Below are 19503 nucleotides of genomic sequence, written 5' to 3' on the forward strand. Positions count from 1 at the left end.
GTGAATCATTCATTAAGTCTAGTGTAAACAGCCAATGAAACATCAACCATACTAATGTCCTAAACTGTCTCCACCACCACCATCATGATGTCCCAAAAACAACAGACAGGTGTGGACCATCAACAACAGGATGACGGAGCTCAACACCTCCACGCTCCCTGCTGGTTTCCTAAAACCACCGCCCACTGGGACAGATGAAGGAGAGGGACAGACCCGGCCACATCTGTTTCTGTTTCAAACACACCCGGGCTGATGTTTACAGAGCTGCACACACACAACTGATCGCTAATCTAAAGTTACCCATGATAACCTGAAGTCTGCCGGATTAACCTTCACGTTAAGCTCTGGCTCATCTTAGGATGTGAGAGGCTTTCTAAAAGCAGTTTTATTTGTTGAGTTTATTTTACCTGTCTGATGGGTTTAGGAGATGCTGAAAGCTGGTAATTTAATCTGACTCTATTTGAGTTTTGGACCAGCGCTGGATTTTCACATCCGATAAGGGATGATGGTGTGTGTGTGTGTGTGTGTGTGATGTAAACAAGGACCCATGACTGATTTCAGATAAATCTGTTCACCGTAATCTCTCCATTTGTAGAATTCTTTTCTTTTCTTTTCTTTTTTTCAAGATCAGTGTTAACAACAAAACAAAAAAATTACAGAAACTGGATGGAGGCTTCTGTTTAAGACAGTTTTCACACTTTGTATTAATCTCATTAGATTTCTTCAATCAAAAGTCAAATCAAAAGATTTTACAATGAGCTCAAACATGTTCGGATATGAGCTGCGATTCACAAGTATTTTATAACTTGGACAAACACTGTATTTAAATATATATATATTTTTTTTCTGGGTCATTCTACTTTTGAAGTGTGCACAGTTTGTGAACTGTTAAAAGGTTTAGTGTGATTATTTTTTGTGTGTGAGTAGCAAAACCTGCATGTCCCTACTATGCATTAAAAATGTATCCTGAGAAAAAAAAAACTTAATTAAAAAATATATATCCCCAAGATTTCATTTGAATAATTGCAGCATATTTAACAGATTTTAATACATAGCAATAAATGTTAATGGCTAAAAAGAAAAAAAAAGAAGAAAGAAAGAAAGAAAGAAAGAAAGAAAGAAAACTGTCGTTCATGACCCTTCTGTTTTATTGTGGCTGAAGAATTTTAGGAGAAACAAAGTTAATGAGTCAACCTCTGCAACCTGTTAGCAATTAAATGTTCCTCTGGGTAAACAACTTGCCCCCTACAATAAAGAAGTGCACTAAAGGGTCAAGTGCATTGGGCACAACACTGGGATAGTGGACAGAGGAAGTGTTGAACAGTTTTTATTGGCTCCGTCCTGCAGGGGTTTGCTCAAGGTCTCCTTATTTTAGCACATTTTCCACCATGAGAGGCCAAACAGAGTCCACACTGAGAGGAAGGCAGGAGGCTGGATATTGTTACTAATAATGCTAATTAGCATTGATTGCTGTCTTTACTGTCTACAGGGCTCCACTGCTTCCAGCTAGAGCTTAGTCTCTTTTGTGTGCTTAGCCTGACAAAACCACTTGGCAACGATAAATTGAGTTTCCCCTCATCTCTGTGCAGGCCACCCTTCACTGGCCACGGCTCCCTTTGAGCTTTTTACATTTCCTCTGGCCAGGAGCACTGCAGTTTTTTTTTCTTCTATTGGTGAGATAAGTCTACATGCTCGTGCAACATAGCATTCATTCATTCATTCATTGATCAACATTTGCTGAAACGAATAAAGAAATGATGAGAATTTCTTGCGTGAGCTAACCTTTCAAGGTTTGTTTTCTTGATGTTTTGAACTCGACAGCCCGTGATCAATGTATGCTTTCATTATTTACTTAGCTTTTGTGTTTGGCAGAAGAAAAGAGGCTGATGAAAACGATGACGCAATTGTCATTTTTGGGTGAACTATTTCAGTAAATGCAGGTGAACGGTGACTCGCTTTATTGTGTCAGTGTCATCTGATATCCGCAAAGGTGATGTTTCTGGAAATTCAGGATCAAGCGGAAACCAGTGCGTCAAAGGTGCAACAGCGTCTTGTTTAACCAACATCTTAGCAGTCCATGCAGATGGCAGGCTTCATTGTTATGCGCTAGATGAATAGAAGACCTCGGGAAAGACTCGAACCGCAGACGCTGGAGGAAGGGGAAGGGGTGGAAATAATGGAGGGTTAATCCCAGAAGCTGTCCCTCCGATGCCCGCCTCCAGACCCAGCATGTCTCCCATTCAGTTTTAAACACTGAGGACCTACCAGAGTTGAGACGGGCTAAAAAGGGTCTTCCAGTTTTGTAGAGCTGGGAGGAATGAGCTTTCTGATGGGAGGCCCTCATCTCCAGGGCCCAAACCATTCGAGGCATCATGCCAACGGCTCCATGAGGATGACATCATCGGCTGGCACAGCCGAACTGGGAAAGGGGTGTAATGAGGTTGATATGGACACAACAGAGCATGCACAGATGAATGTGTGTTGCCTGAATAGACAGAGTGTGTCAGCGAGAGTAATACACGGCACAAATCACGTACACTCGTTTCCCACCTCTAAAATTAGGAGCTTGTTTTCTTTCTTCTGTTGGTCATGTTGATTGTCCGAGGAACGGACCGATTCATGCTCCCAGAGGACAGAAAAGAATTTTAATCAGCCCAATGGGGGGAAAAACGTGCACACATTTGAAATACCACATGACAGTGAGATAATGAGATAAGTGAGAGTGAGTGAATAAGATATATGTTGCAAAATGGCAATTTAATTAATTTGAAAATTAACTAATAGCACACAAAATAAAACATTAAAATAATAAAAACTGACCAAACCAAGGTAAATAAATACATGAAAATAAGCTTAACATAAAAAAAAAATGTAAATGTACATTTTACCTAACTACTATAATGAGATAACTTAGAGTGAATAATACCTTTAAATAAATAAATACATGAAAATAAACAAATATAAATTTTTTTACCTAAGGTAGTGAGATAACTGAGAACGAATTATACCATGTAAGAAATTTTTTTTTATAAATGATATCGAAAACAAACTAATATAAAAAGCAAAAAAAATAATAACTTAAAAATAACAAAAGTCTTGTGAGGAAAAACAGGATCACTGGATCACTGAGTGTTTCTGATTTGCAGTTGAGAGTCCGTAGGATAATGTTTATGCAAATGACTGTCTATACGTGATCCCCTCCGGTCCTCTCCTGTCCCTGCCGTATACATCGCCTATTATCTCATGTCCCTTTGTGTGCCGGTCACGCTTTGTCAGAGACTTTAAAGACTTCTTTACGAGGCACTGGTCTTTGAATATGAACTGTGTGATCACTGCTACCACACAAGAAGCGTTCTTCAGAGTTTGTGTCAAAAACAGGTGACAGTCAGGCACCACTCTGCTCTCCCCACGAGTGTCCACTGAAGCCCCTGCATACGCTTCTCAACAGAGACCCTACAGAGAGGTCCACAGTGACCTTTTCAGCCCTAATGGTTTCGCATTTGGATGATAAAAAAAAGAACAACCATTTCCATAAACTTACATTGATAGAGGCCCTGGTGACCACCCATATTTACATCTCTTAAAGGAACAGTACATCCAGAAATGAACGTCCTGTCATAACTGATTCACCCTCTTGCCATTCGAAACCTGTTAGACTTCCTTTCTTCTGCGGAAAACACAAAAGAGGATGTTTTGAGAAAGGTCTCAGTGGGGTTTTTATTTGTATCTATACGTGGAAGTCTGCGTACAATGTAAAGGAACATTGTGATGGCATGAAATATGAGATATAAGGTATGAGGAAAAACTGTAAGTCAATACTTTCGCATTTGCTCTCAAAACTTCAAAAAGCGTTTTCTCGCAAATCTGTTGAACAGCTGAGAAACATTGTTTTCTCTCACAAAACTATAGCACTCTACAAGAAACTTTGCGCTATCTGGAAAAGTTATGCGTGCAAACACAAAAACATTCAAATGTAATTTTTCTTCCAATATCTCCCCATCAGAAAACAGTCTGTGCTATCTATAAATCTTCTTGTTCATATTTGTATGTGCTTAAAGGTGCAATTAAATTGAAATCCCGGGTAATTGTGTGAATAGGTGTGATCTGAAAACGTGGTGTGGTACAGAGCCGTAACTGCGCTGGGAACAAGGAGAATTTAATAGGTGTGTGCACAGCAATAATCCCTTTCATCACATTTAAGGAAATCCCATGTGAAGTTCAGAAAAGTGTTATTTCACCACAATTAATGTATGTCTGCACAGGGATAATTACACTACGCAGATCAATTCACTGCAGCACATTCAGAGTCGTCGCTTCACACCCAAACACACGTGAAAACCAAATACTGCCGCCTGCAAAATTAATGTGCCTTTGTTTCAGCTGGCCTGCAATCATCAAATTTGAACTTTTTCTATCTGAGAGAAACAAGAACATACTTGTCTGGCAACACACTGATCAGGATCTCACAATGGGTCTGACGATGCACTTTTTTATGTGGGAAATGCGGGATACAATGCCCTTCCAATGGAGAGGAGAATAGGAACTCTCTCTTTATCAGCTTACAATTCCTGGGCCTCAGGCCAAGAACAGCTTATTCAGACAGAAGAGTATAAAAAAGACCATAAATGAACTTGCTTGACTAACTCCTAATGCTCTGTTTATAATACGTTTTTTTTCTTTTTTCGATGGTCTTGGTCTAACGTGCTCTAACTTGTCTTTACGTTTTACTATTTTCTCTTGAATAATGTTCCTCTAGCTCAGTGCATATATCACCTGTTTAATTGAGAGCCCATGTTCGCTGGTTCTTTGTCTTGTTTTTGCATGAATGCTGCCTCTGGCTTCCTATAGGGCCACCTGGCCTCCATTAAAAGTCCAAGAGACTCTGTCTGTGATCAAATGCAGGTGTGTCTAGCATACAACTGGTCTTCAAACGCTTACGGGAAAACACACTAGGTGTAGTCACCATATTCCCAACAACAGCTATCAGTGTGGAACCACTTTCTGAACAACACTGACTTGTATTGTAAACTTCTTATTGATCCTGCAATGCATTTAGAATTTCGGGTAGCTTTGTTTTGTTGTTGGGCCATTTGGCAAAGAGGGACAAAATGAAACAGGATTCTTTTCAAGTGATGACACGGAGGACTGGTTTGTACAGTTATAGTCTCAGAAAGCACACCCATGGACCGTTCAACACTGCGCCTCTGCACGCTGCATGCAATAAAGCAAAGGGTCCAGTCTCACAGCAGTGAGATCCAGGAGCGGAAGTTACCTCACAAATACCTGTTCTGATGAGTTGTGCCTTTCAGCAGTGAGTTCTCAATGTAAGCTTGAGTTCATCTGGGAGAAAAGCTGCAGATGAAGAGGTGATGGGACTCAACACTCGCTCTGTCACCTGATATCTTCTCGTTTCCATGTTTCTCCCTGTGCTGTTTCCCATGAGCCGCTCTCAGCTCACTTCATCATGGCTTCTCATCACCAGAACTGATCAAAGCCTTCTCCAGTGCTCAGGAAGCTTGCAGCGACTGGCCTCACCTTGATAATGAAACTGGCAAGAAGATCAGAAGCGGCCCGTATTAATGTTCTCAGTCTATGGGAACTGATCCTCAATCACTTTTGCCTTTTGTGTCTCGGGTGATGGTATTTTTAACCAAAGATGAAGCTGAACTGAGATTAGATTCTAAATAACAAGGGCTTCTGGTGCACATTCAGGACTGGCTTATTCAAAAAGATGCTGATTACAAATGTGTTAGTTTGAACAAAATGTCTACTGAGGCGAAAACAAGGGTGTACATTTATCAGTCAAATGTGAGTGAATATATACACCAAATATTTTAATTCTTACAACATAATTTAAAGATTATAATTATTTATTTATTTTTGGCAGTGAAATAAGAATCCTACTAAGGAGAAGGCCTAGCGTATGAATATTGTATATTCACATGTAATAATGTAGGAATTTTTAATATTTAGTAGGACTATCCACTACTGACTAGTGTGTACTTTCTGCTAGATCTAATACATATACTAAAAAATATAATAAAAAGGTGTTAGATCAGTTAGCCGAGCGACCCGTTACGTAATTAATATTCATGAGATAAGACGTTCCCGTAGTAGGATTGGTAATCTCCCGCGTGCGCGTGCGCGTGCTTAGCGCACCGAGAGTTTGTGAGTTTTGCTTCAGGAGACTGAGTGTGTTAACGGAACGCCCCGGTGTTCAGTGAGTGTTTGCCGTTGTTTTCTGCTCACAGACACGCGTGAGATTATCTCACAGTGGACGGGGAATTATTTTATCTCTTTTTTTTTATGTTGTTGTAAATTGGATCATATGAGTAATGATACGAAGTGAAACGTAAGTACTGTTTTATTTGTGCTTCTCTCGTTCCGCTGCACCGTTCACCGCTTAACTCACCTTTTCTAATTGAGTTTATAGAGTTTGTATTTGTACTGTCATTATCGATCAGCATTCCCTATTCGTGTCTTTGCCATTTTAATTTATTTTAAGGCAGGTCGACACTAATTTCAAATTCCTCCCTTGTTTAGGAAACAAGTGTTTCAGTTCTACTCATTTCTACTGGAGAGGTTTATTTTCTGGGATGTTTCAAAATAACAGGGTTTAATAAGGAAACATTACGAGGACGATTGCAACTTTCCAAGACTTTCTTAAAGTGTCTCAAAAAGCGACTATTAAAAGTGTATATTGAATTAAATTTTAGGTGTAGAAAATGTGAAGCATTATTTTTGCCTGCCGATTTAATCATATATATATATGTATATGTATGTGTGTGTGTGTGTGTGTTTGTTTAGGTTGTGTGTGTTTTTGTTTTGTTTAGTTAGTTTTTTAGAAACAAAGGTTTGATAGAGCGCGCTCAGGTGGCACTGAAAAGAATTAAAAAGTAGCGAGTAAAAGTTAATGCATCCGGTGCGCGTTCGCGTTTCTAGTGTCTCTAGCCAAGAAAGTCAAGTTTCACTCCATTGGCTGGTTTTATTCTATTTCGGTTTCGCTCACATTAATAAGTTTGTGAGATCGATATATGGGCCTCTTGTGGGTCTTTTTAAGCTAACCGATAAGTTAGCATGTGAAAGTGCTGTAATAATCATCAGACCATACTGGAAATGTTCTTTCTAATATGCATATACATATCCTGCATGCATGTGAACTCCTTAAACACTGCTTAAAGATGCAAGTTTGAGAAAAGCTTTTGATTAGTTCATAATTCCCATATTCTCTTACATTCACCATAACTTCACTGTGATTAAGTGGGAAGTGGTGCAGACTGTAGTATTTAGAGGTGCACGTACACATGGATTCCAGTGACAGCGTGCTCATGTTTTTGGCAGCACAGTCTCTTGTTTGCTCTGCCAGTAATCCTGAGTCTGTGTCAGCCTCACTTTCTCTCTGTTTTTCTGCCATTGTCCTGTGGCCTCATTGGCAGTAATTGCCTGGACTGCAGGAGGGAACATCACGTGTGGTGTGTAGATGCTCAGAGAAGCGCTCTCAGCTCCTTGGGTCCTTCTGAAAGTGTAACCTCACTTTACTGGCAGCAGCACAAGCACATACTCCTCACATGTTAATTGGGTGATAAGAGCTGCCAGGTGCCTGACCCCATAGACTCACTTTGGGTTTGTTTGTCGGTCAGCGCTCGTGTGTTTAAAGCACGCAAGTGAGATGAACTGCATGATGCCATCTGGCCATGCTAGTGGAGATGTGTTCAGCTTGGGTCTTGGTAAACAGGACGTTTTTCTTCTTTGCTTTTTTATTTTTGGGTTACAATGTATGCCATGTATGTACGCAGTACTAATCTTTTTGTGTGTTGAAAGAAATCAATAAATTTTTTTCTGCTTAATATTTCGTGGAAACTTTTTTTTTTCTAGATTTGTTGATGAATATAAAGTTCAATAGAGCAGTAATTATTTGAAAATGGAAATCTTTTATACCATTATGAATGCATTTACTGTGACGTTTGTTTGGTTGATGATAAATGTTTACGGAGAACAAAATCAGCAAATCTGAATGATTTCTGAAGGATCATGTGACGCTGAAAACTCATCTGTGTCATCACATCAGAAAAAAAAAAAAAATATATATATATATATAAAAAAACAGAGAACAGTTATTTTAAATTGTAGCTATATTTTACAATATTAATATTTTTTGATCAAATAAATAAAGCATTTGTGAGCATAAGAGACTTATAAAAAAAAAAAAAAAATCTTACCAACCCCAAACTTTTGAATGAACACCACAGAAAGTGTATATAAATATACAGCTATTTGTTGTAGTTTAACAACTAATTCTATATTAGTCTCAAGCTATTTAGTGTTGGCTAGTTTATCTAGATTTTAATATATTTGTTTGACCTGTTTGCAGTGTGAAAGTTATTTCAGTCTCTTGTTTCCTGCTGCAGATATGCATCACAACCGTGAGGAGACTGGACAGTGACTCTTCATCTGTGGTTTACCTTTCGTCTGGAAACTAAAGTCTAAAACTTTAATGGAACGTTCTTTGGTGACACCCAAGAACAGGAAGTGAACTTCATGGCCACCATCCCTCCTCCTCCTCCTCCTCCCCCTCCTCCTCCGCCGCCGGTCTCAGCCAGCGGTCTGACCCGTGCCGACTCTGGACACAAACACCGGCTTCGCAACCTCAACTGGGAGCGCATCCCCAAAGAGCGTGTGGAGGGCCGTGAGAGCGTGTGGAGCGGCTCTCCGGATGAGGACCGCGAGCTCTCCATTGACCTGAGCTCTCTGGATGAACTCTTCGGTCAAAAAGAGTCTGTCAAGCCCGACCGGGTCAGCAGCTTCAGGCGTAGTCTACGGCACTGCGGCTCTCCACAAGAGATGAGTGTGGACAGAGTAAGAGCACGTTTTTTTCATTGTCCATCACATGGATGGAGCTAAGAACGTACAAGTCTATATATTTTTTACATGAACTTAGTCTTATGAGGGCACTGTGTTGTTGCTTTTAAGGTCAAGACCATCTGATAACTTTCAGACACGGGACATGTTTGTGTTCTTAAACGGCTGAATGGAGCACAAGAATAGAATAGATTAGAGTTTGATGATAGATAAACTTTTAATTTCACTCGCTTATGGCTCAAGATGCTGAAAAACGGCATTGCTAAAGAAGACGCCATCTGCATGTGTTCAATTAAAAAATGTTTGCTGTAATTGTATTAATTTATTGTTAAAGGCAATTGACTTTTGACAATTGAAGTTGTTCAGAAACTACAGTCTTATTGTTGAATGCAATGTATTCTTTAAATGTATAAGCTGCATCTTTTCTTTCAATATTTACAGCATGGTTAATGAAGACCTTTAAACAACGTATACTGTTTCATTTAAACTAAACGGTCACTTTTGTGTGCTGATTACGTCAAATTGTATTCACAGGTTACGCTGCTCGACTCAAAACGAAGCATGAATGTTGGGATATTTCTGCGGCAGTTGAAAATGTAAGTTTTGGTTTAATTTTAACTAGTTATGAACAGTATATTTCAGTCGGGCCAATTGAAAACATAATGAAGTAACTGGCCACCCTGTTTCTATAGACATCTTTATTGGCTGTTTTAAAAAGAGGGGCAGTCACGTCCCATTTGTTTCGGACAGGAAGTGAAGGTGTCCTAGAGGTAGCATCTTAACACTTCAGACAGGCTGTGTTTATTTTTGAGCTGTTGATTGGTCTCTGATGGAGGATGGATGTGTGAATGAAAAAGGACCTGGTGACAGGTTTTGACAAGATGCTGTCCTGTCAGAACAGCTGGGTTTGACGGGCAGTGAAGGGGGTTAAAGGTCACACCTGCTTTTTAGCCAAATGAGCCGTGATGAGAAATGAAACCTGATCTCTGCAGTGACTTACCAAAATTTTGGCAAAGATTAAATATGTAAATTCTGATTCAGGTGTTACAGAGTGAAAGCAGCTCATACAAGAAAATCATAAACCATAAATCATTATTTTTCCCTTATAGTGCAATGGTCTTTGTTTTATGCAAATTGGTTGTTTTTCATGTCTGCACTTGCTTGCTGAGTAAATATATGTGTGCATCGGTGCCCATTTAAGTTTGAAAAGCTTTTCCATGGGACTGATATCTGTCAGAACATGTGGAGGAATTACAGAGAAGTGCTTATGCAGACAAACACATTTGCCTGTGTGTAAACGCGCACTTTTGAAGTGTAGTAGTATGAATTATGCTCAGCTGTGGCCAAAGCAGGTCTTTGTTGCCATAGACCAGCGTACCTTTTCATTTTTTCATTTCGCACTCAATGAGGAACCCACAAGAGCCTTCTGTATTCTCTGATATTAACAATTAGGACATAAAAAAAACATAGAACAGTGTGATCTTGTTAAGCTTCTTTTGATTCAAGCAAAAGAACCAGCTGTGGGCTTGACGTGCGTGCGTGTGTGTATGTGTGTATCCTGTCTTTCCTCTGGCCTGAGGAACCAAGTGAAGCTGGATTGACTAGCAACTATGACCTCATTATGTCAATGACATTCAAAACTCTGTCCAAATACAAAATCTCTGTAAGCTGAACACCACAGAAAATGTGTTCTTCATAGTGTGAGAGGGAGAAAGAGAGACAAAAAAAATCAAGTTTACAGTAATGCATTTATAATGAAAGTCTGGGGGCAAGGTAAACAGTATTTTACAAGTATTACCACAAAATATAAACACTATAAATGTTAGTGTGTTAAAATCACTATCTGACCTTTCTCTGTCCATTCAATTCAAGTCTATTTGTACAGCTCTTTTCATGATACAAATCGTTGCAAAGCAACTTTACAGAAAATTAAGTTGCCTACTAAAATGTTTAGTAGTAGCTTATCAATTAAAGGCAGAAGTCAATTAAAGACATAAACAGACGATGAACACTATTAACCGCAATTATTACATGATGCAATCAAACTTATAGATAAATATGGTAGTTCTGTTTGTTGATTCAGGGTTAGCATCATCTGTGGTCCTCTGAGGGTCAGCATCATCTCTTCTCAGGTGTTCTGGATCCAGACTGGAGCTTGTGTAAATCCTAGTTTCCCCGGGATGTAAACCCCATGGTAAAACAGAGAAACACATAGAGACATCATTAGTTTAGCTGCTGTTCCTACCAAGCAAAATTTGTTTACCCAAGCTAAAGAATAATAATGTGCATTTGATCAGATATAACTGCAGTACAAGATTATGAGATGCATTATTTGAATGCTTGGTGAAAGAGATGTGTTTTTAATCTAGATTTAAACAGAGAGAGTGTGTCTGAACCCTGAACATTATCAGGAAGGCTATTCCAGAGTTTGGGAGCCAAATGTGAAAAAGCTCTACCTCCTTTAGTGGACTTTGCTATCCTAGGAACTACCAAAAATCCAGTGTTTTGTGACCTTAGGGTGCGTGATGGGTTGTAGCGTGGTAGAAGGCTAGTTAGGTACGCTGGAGCTAAACCATTTAGGGCCTTATAGGTAAGTAATGATAATTTGTAACTGATACGGAACTTAATAGGTAGCCAGTGCAGAGACTGTAAAATTGGGGTAATATGATCATATTGTCTTGACCTGGTAAGGACTCTAGCTGCTGCATTTTGGACTACTTGTAGCTTGTTTATTGACGAAGCAGGACAACCACCTAGAAGTGCATTGCAATAGTCCAGTCTAGAGGTCATGAATGCATGAACTAGCTTTTCTGCATCAGAAACAGATAATGTGTTTCGTAGCTTGGCAATGTTTCTAAGATTGAAGAATGCTGTTTTTGTAACATGGGAAATATGATTTTCAAAATACAAGTTGCTGTCTTATATAACACCCAGATTTCTGACTGTAGAGGAAGTAACAGTACATCCGTCTAGTTGTAAATTGTAATCTACAAGATTCTGTTTACTGTTTTTTTTTTTTTTTTTGGTCCAATAAGTAATATGTCTTATTGTATGAAAATTATAATATGAAAATCATTGGTCATCCAATCTTTTACATTTTAACAGGTTCTGTTAGCTTGGATAATTTAGATATTTCATCTTGTTTTGTTGAGATCTATAGTTGAGTATCCTATCATTAGCATAAGAGCGGAAACTAATCCCGTATTTTCTAATAATATTACCAAGGGGCAACATGTATATTAAAAATACCAGAGGACCTAGGACAGATCCTTGTGGCACTCCATATTTTACTGGTGATAAATGAAATGTCTCTTCATTTAAGTAAACAAAATGGTAGCGATTTGGACAGGTAGGATCTTAACTATCTTAGAGCTTGCTCTTGAATGCCTGTATAGTTTTGTAATCGATCTATGAGTATGTCATGATCTATGGTGTCGAACGCACGCAGCACTAAGATCAAGTAAAACTAGCAATGAGATGCAGCCTTGATCTGACGCAAGAACCAAGTAATTTGAAATTTTAACAAGAGCAGTTTCTGTGCATAATTTCTTGCAGTTACATTTTTTTTTTATTAATTAAAATAAAATATGAAATAAAATCAGTTGCCAAAGCAGCATTTCTCATTTTGGATTAGTTTAAATTGAAGTACTTAAAAAAATAAAATAATAAATAATAATTTTTAAACCAAGTCGCAATGTATTTTTTTTTTTTTTTGCTTAGAAGTGATGTAATTCTCAGTGTTTCCTCTTCCTTCAGTGCTGCTAGGGAGATTGTGGAGGATGTGAGACGAGGGGCCGGAGAGCGTTACGGAGCCGAGAAACTGGCAGAACTCTGCAAGCTGCTGCCTGATAATGAAGAGGTATCGTCTCCACTCTGACACCACGCTTCACAGAAACAGACACATCTGTCCTTTCACGCTTCAGTCTGGTTCATATTAAAAGGAATTTGACGTGATGGTGCTTGTTTGAAATCTTCTGTTTTTACTCTGCATGATCTCTTGTTACAGTTTCTGATTATCAGAAACTGTCATTTATATTGTGTTATTGAGAGCATGGCATGCAGCACACATATACACTCTTCTAAACAGCACTTCCAGCTGTATGCATGGTATCAGATTATTTGCTAGCAGTATACCATTATGCAGCAATTTCGAATTCCCTTTTACCGCTGAATGAAGAACTTCACAGAAAGTATATCAGTGCCTTGATGCCTATAGCCCCTTGCAGCACTACTGAAAATAAAGCATGTACTTGCCATTATGCCATTAGGAAGACCTGGGTGAAAAATTTGCAGCACAGCGTATAGAATCCTGTGTCACACAAGGTAGTGCACTCTAGGGAAGTCTACTGAAATAAGTAAAAACACACACAAAAAAAAGAATGATAAATTATTATTATTAGAATTATTTTTTTCTAGAATTATAAATTGATGTTGTTTCACTTACTATTGGGGGAAAAGTGCATTTTGGGTTGTCATGATACCATAAACATATACTGTATAGTGATTACTATACAAAGTTTCATAGTACCACACAATAGTGTTAATTCAGAATTCAAATATTCAGTACATATTCAGATTAAACCAAATTTACTATATACTCAGCAAAAAAAATAATTTCCAGCAAATTTCTTGTTTTAACATAATTTAAACCACTGAAACAAACTGAACAAGTTTGACAGGCATGTGACAAACTGAAAGAGTCCCTGAACAAAGAGGGGCCAATACTAAAAGTTGCATTGAGTATTTTATATGTATAGTACTTTTCATGATACACATTTAAGAGCAGTTTATCAGAGGTGACTGTCAAAGTGATCTGCATTTTATAGCTCTGGCCACATCTTCAGTCCTAATGCTTACTGCAGCAGGACTGTGGCATGTTCTCCTGGACCTTGGGCATCTTTCCTTCAGTGCTTTTCAGTAGAAAGGTCTCTTTAAGGTCCTAAGATATTACTGACATCTTAATTACTTGCCACCTGTAAACCGTAAGTGTCTTAAGAGCTGTTCCACAGGTGCATCTGTAAAGTTTACTTGGATTTGACTAAATTAACTTTAAAATACAGTATCCTGAAAAAGGGACTTTTTTATTTCTTTCTTTAAATTCATAAAGACATGCATTAAACAGATGGAGCTCAGAAGAGAAATAAGTGCAGTGATTCACTCCATGTCATCAAAATCTCACTCCAATCAGACAAACTAAGTTGACAGCATCGGTTATAACCAATGAATCTAATACTGGTATTGCCTTTAGTATCTATACTTCTGCATTACAGATGTACTGTCTAACCCTAGGATACACTGTGCAGTATTAATCATCACATATAAATCTACTTTGTATTTGTGTTTCTTTTTGTCTAGGAGGCCAGATTGAAAAAGTTCAGTGGTGACCGTAATTTACTGCCAGAGCCGGATCTCTTCATTCTTTCACTGGTGGAGTTACCCAGGTAAGAGTTCAGGACTAAATGCTCCAATATAAACACGTCATAGTTTTTCACTGTTCGCTCATTATTATAATCATCATCCTCCTCTCTAGTTTTCGCATGCGTCTGGAAGTCATGATCCTCCAGCTAGAGTTTGACCCCGCGGTGACCTCTCTCTGTGTTGCAGCCAGATGTCTGCGGGAGGCGTCTCGAGGTAAAAACTTCCTCTCTCTTGATTTGTTTGGATCTGAAAGCTTTAGCTCATCTCCTAAATTAAGTTTACGTGCGAGCCACAAAGCATCTGAGATCTGAGCCTTTCAAGGAGTTTTGTTCTGGTCTGTGATGGTGTAAGTGGATCCTGATGGAGTGTTTCACTGATGTGGTTGATGCTCATGTGTTGTTTGTGCAGAGCTGCTGAGCTGCCCGGAGCTTCACTACATCCTGCGACTGGTGCTCAAGGCGGGAAACTACATGAACGCTGTAAGTGTTTTATCTGATGCTTATGCATCAACACTTACTGGCAAAATCGCATGCTAGGAAGTCAGTCTGAGGTCTCTTGTGCTCTCAGGGTGGTTATGCTGGGAATGCTGCAGGATTCAGGATTTCCTCTTTACTCAAATTGGCCGACACCAAAGCCAACAAACCAGGCATGAACCTCCTCCATTTTGTCGCCATGGTAAGTGTCACCAGTAAATGTGTAACGAGCCATGCTTTAATAGATTAAAGTAAACAAAGCTGCTGTGGTTATTGTGGTAGAATGGAATCAGTAGGACTGGATAATAAAATGTTTTCTCACTTACAGGAGGCTGTGAAGAAGGATAAAGATTTGCTGATGTTTCCCAGCCGCTTGAGTCACGTCGGTCCAGCTTCAAGGTCAGGAAGCAAACAAACTTTTAACAGTGTTAAGATTCCCCAAGCTTCCAATCCAGTACAATATAAATGGATCGTGACTTAGTCAGTGCTTAATATTAGAAGGAAAGCTTTAATCGCTAAAAGTTTTTCTTCTTTTGCTCAGGCTGTCAGAAGAGTCTGTGGTGGAGGAGCTTTCTCGACTACAAAGCAGAGTCGCTGAACTCCGAGTCAGAGCTCAGGCTGATGCTGAAATCGAGCAGCAGACAAGAACATTTCTAGAGGTTCGTTCCTATTAATGCCGAAATCATAATCACAGATGTTGAAGTGCCTTTTCAGTTCATCATGTCTTCATTCAGGTTGCGGGAGTGAAGCTGCAGGAAGCTCGGGATGAGCTGGAAAACTTACAGAGGACCAGTAAGGCACTTGTGGATTTCTTCTGTGAAGATGACAAGTCCTTCAAACTGGAGGAGGCCTGTCATATCTTCCATTGCTTCTGCCAACGCTTCCAAAGAGCCGTGCTGGTGAGCATCACTGTCTCTTGAAATTACAACAACCAAATAAAGTTTACAATTTCAAAAGTACTTGCCTGAAACTACAGCTGCGAAAGCATTAATCTAAAAGTCTGTTCTTACTAAAATATTGTACTTTTTTCACGATAATGTGACTCATTGCAACCACTTACAAATGCTTACTGTTGCTCAGTTGTTTTGATAGCTTGATAATAGATCAACTATATGTGATCTGTGAATCCCAATCATATTGAATCATTTCAACTAAAGACTCATTCAAACATTAAATTAAACATTTTTAATGTATAGCTTCTTTTACAAAGTAAAATATATGATAAAAAGCTAGTAACAGATAATGCCAATAAAAAGCATGTAAATAGGCAAAAATATAGGTTAAAAGGCAAAGCAAAAGCAATTAATAAATAATATCCACCTACTGCATGCGGTATTGTACACTATATTTATTTTATTTATTTTTTTATAGGCTACATAGAAAAATTTCCAGTGGCTTCTATGGAGATTTTAAGTGATGTCATAAATATGTGTATTAGTTCATTAAAATGGCTGGTTTAAACTGATTTATGGAAATTAAAATCAGACGTACATGATTTGTTCATATTTGTTTCCTAACAGGAGAACACTGAGAGGGAATCACAAGAGCAGCGGCGTTTGGCGCGTGAGCGTGAGAACGTGGAAAAGCGTCGATCTCTGGCTCTGTGCACCGGACTGGAAGCGGAGCAGGCGTCTTCTGAGCTGGAGCACGCGCTGCAGAGGAGCTTGAGTTACACGGGGAGCCGCCGCAGCCTGCGCAGACTCTCGCAGTACTTCCTGCGCTCCGGAGAGAGAAATATGAAATCTAATACCCAACAGCACTGTGAATCAGAGGGGGGAAACTTTCATCTTCTAAATCTCTGCAGAGACTCGGAGCTAAGAAATTCACTACAGAAGAATGATGCAGACACTGAGGCAACTAAACAAGGGATAAATAAGTTCAAACAAATTCAGCGTTTAAGCACCGATGCAACGGCTTCCTCAAATGCTATGAAAAGCCATTCTAGCTTGAGTACAAGGACAGTCCCTGGCGATAATGCTTTTGTTGCTTTGGGAACAACAAGTATCACGTCACATCAGCATGGGGCAGTGAATGTCTCGCCGCTCACAGGACTATCCCCTAACAAAGTTTTGAAAGTTGAGAAACTGGTTCAAGACACCTCTGAAAGGCTGACGCAGATAGAGGCCGATACCTCGGCGGATACTAAGAATAAAGATTGTGTTAATGGAAAACAGTCTTCACCTCGAAAGGGAGTAACACCACAGTCAGAAGTCAAGACGGCTGCTAGTCTGTCAAGAGAGACGTGGCCAAGTGCATCTTCTCCTTCTGGAGATAGTCCTCCTCTATCCCAGGAGCCCTGTAGCCCAGAAAGACAACACGTTCACACTGGGATTGGAGAGAGGCTGGAGTGCCACACACTAGTGAGGGGTCTACGCTCCTACGAGAGCCTTTCTCCAACCGTTACACGGCCAGCCACCAATCACTGCTCCAAATGGAAGAAAGAGCGGGAAGCTGAGGAGCGAGATGGTGCAAACTCACCGCATGATTCCCGTCTGGTAAAGACACCTACTCGAGGACCAACCAAAAGACTGCTGGTACAACGAGGAGGACCCTCCAATAGCAGCGGGGTCCCAAGAGTGCGCACTAAGGCAGAACCCACTCCTGCCGATGGCTTATCAGCTAGTCATGTGTCCCGTCCTTCCCCTACACACCCCAAGTCCATTCGCACATCGCTAACGACTCGCTTCGCTGCCGTTCAGAATGAACTCAAACGCAGTGGTACTGTGCCCCAGAAGGTAAACACCTCGTGTGATACAGAGAAACACAAAGATAATGCTACTGAGAAGTTAAACCAGGATAAGGGGCAGTTTGTAAGGGGCTCGCCACTTCGTGTGCCTAAACGGCTTGCGCCCAACTCTGAATTTCAGACTCTCCACACCATTCACTCGCCCACCGCTGCTACGACTGCGAAAACAATCCGCACGGCCATCATAAGTGCAGCCAAAGCAAAGACAACCAAGACCCCGGGTACCAGAATCCCCGGACAGAAAATTCCCAAACCTGCTGCCCAACCCACGTGGAGATAATATCTGATACTATCTATTTATGACATGCCAAAAACTAATTTAATACATGACTTTAGTTGGCAGATGTCAAGGTTTTTTGTGTGAACGGTCAACTTGCCAGTAAATAAAGGAGCCATTCACTGGGATCTGCCCAGAATTGACAGTCTGCAGGGCACTGTAATGGATCCTGACTGCTACTTTCAGAGCTCTTCGCCGATTCAGGTCACCGAGAGTTTCGCCTCCCATTTCAAGACTTTGATGGAAACTGTCTCATCCAGCACTGTCTTTAGCTCTACCTCTGAACACTCGAGTGCTCTGTGCAGGTAACAGCGCACATCAGAAGGGTTCCTGCCAGAACTTTCTTTCAATATGTGTTGTGTTTGCGAATGTCGAAAATTAATAGAGCAGCCACAGTCAAACAGACCCCAGTAAGAGACAACACTCATGTCACGTGGGATATTGATTTTAACTTGCCCTCAGGTCAAATTGACTGTTTACTTGAGTTACAGGTACAAAATAATGATTCAGAACTTAAGTTAAAATCATGCATGTAATAATTCAAATAAATCCCAAAGCAAATATTTTGAAGTAAATCGTGTGCGAGGTGTTGTACGTTGTGTTCCTTCAACTCTGATGCACTTTACAGATGAAAGAGAGATTTAATGCTGGCGGAAACTGTGTTTGTGGTAATCTGCTGTAATTGAGTGTTTTGTTTATATGAAATGTTAAATTAACAGAATCAAAAACAGCTGCCATTTGTAATGTTTGTATTTGTAAATAATGAGAATTTGAAATAAATGATGAATACACTGTTATTCTTTCTGCAAGTGTGTGTGTGTGTGTGTGTGTGTGTGTGTGTGTGTGTGTGTGTGTGTGTGTGTGTGTGTGTGTGTGTGCACTTGGATGGGTCAGATGAAAGCACATATAAAATGCTACTTTTGTCAAGTATAGTGGTGGTACGTTGTATGTTCTTTTGGATAGTTTTTATTGTTCTCGCTCGGTCAATGACGTTGACAATGAACCAAAAGGTCCTGAAACTCCTTCTTATTTTGTAGTCCTCATTATTTTGTGTCCCTCGGTTGCACTCGAAGGCCCCTGATCTCTCATCCCCTTCTCTTGACAGTCACTCCCAACTTGTAAATGTTGCCATGGTGATGATTCAGGCAGGGTCGAGAATCCCCAGCTGAACAGTGGGAAACGGGAAAAGATGCTAGACTTGGGGTCTCAGTGGGAACGATCCTTTTATAGGACATAATGTCGCCAGAACTCTTGGGAAAGTCAATAAACCATTGCTGTCTGTCTGTGTATCCACATGCATTGCTGGTTTGATCAGTCTCTGTCAATGACATCATTATTCGGTGGTAAATGGAACAAAACTTCTAGAAAGGTCAAAACATAATAGGCATGTTAGAGGCATCAGACCTCTCTGAACTCAAATACAGTTTATTAACGATATATAAGATGTTCTTGCATTATGCAAACAAGTATTCACTCATGTCATAACAAATATGTTTATTTGCTCAGTATGTGTCACTCAAAAAAAGTCATTTCATGGTGACCTTCATGTCAGCTGGTTTTCTGGAATATGGAAGGATAAGTCATGCACTGCATTGTGGGATAGGGTATTGCACCCACTGTACTGTGTGCTGTACACTGTACATTTTAATAATAGCTCATTTAGGTATTATTTTATAACATAATTTGCATACTTTGTACAGTAGACTATATATGCCTAAATACTACAATAT

The 19503-nt window shown here is 39.8% G+C and overlaps 1 protein-coding gene across 2 annotated transcripts; it reads left to right on the top strand.

Moving 5' to 3' along the window:
- Positions 1-6129: 6129 nt before the first annotated feature.
- fhdc2 (FH2 domain containing 2) lies at positions 6130-18570 on the top strand. 2 transcript variants are annotated; one of them, XM_026279491.1, is made up of 12 exons: positions 6130-6220; positions 8409-8856; positions 9394-9455; positions 12616-12718; positions 14215-14300; positions 14390-14490; positions 14686-14756; positions 14845-14952; positions 15079-15149; positions 15292-15409; positions 15485-15649; positions 16271-18570. In XM_026279491.1, exons 2-12 carry the CDS (start codon positions 8539-8541, stop codon positions 17774-17776), a joined length of 2709 nt encoding a protein of 902 aa, XP_026135276.1. In that variant the 5' UTR covers positions 6130-6220; positions 8409-8538; the 3' UTR covers positions 17777-18570. The 2 variants fall into 2 exon arrangements, with proteins under 2 accessions (XP_026135276.1, XP_026135275.1); XM_026279490.1 differs by having other exon boundaries at positions 6132-6352.
- The last annotated feature ends 933 nt before the right edge of the window (positions 18571-19503 follow it).

This window comes from Carassius auratus, chromosome 14 (genome assembly GCF_003368295.1).
Source record: "Carassius auratus strain Wakin chromosome 14, ASM336829v1, whole genome shotgun sequence".
Classification (NCBI taxonomy): Eukaryota; Metazoa; Chordata; class Actinopteri; order Cypriniformes; family Cyprinidae; genus Carassius; species Carassius auratus.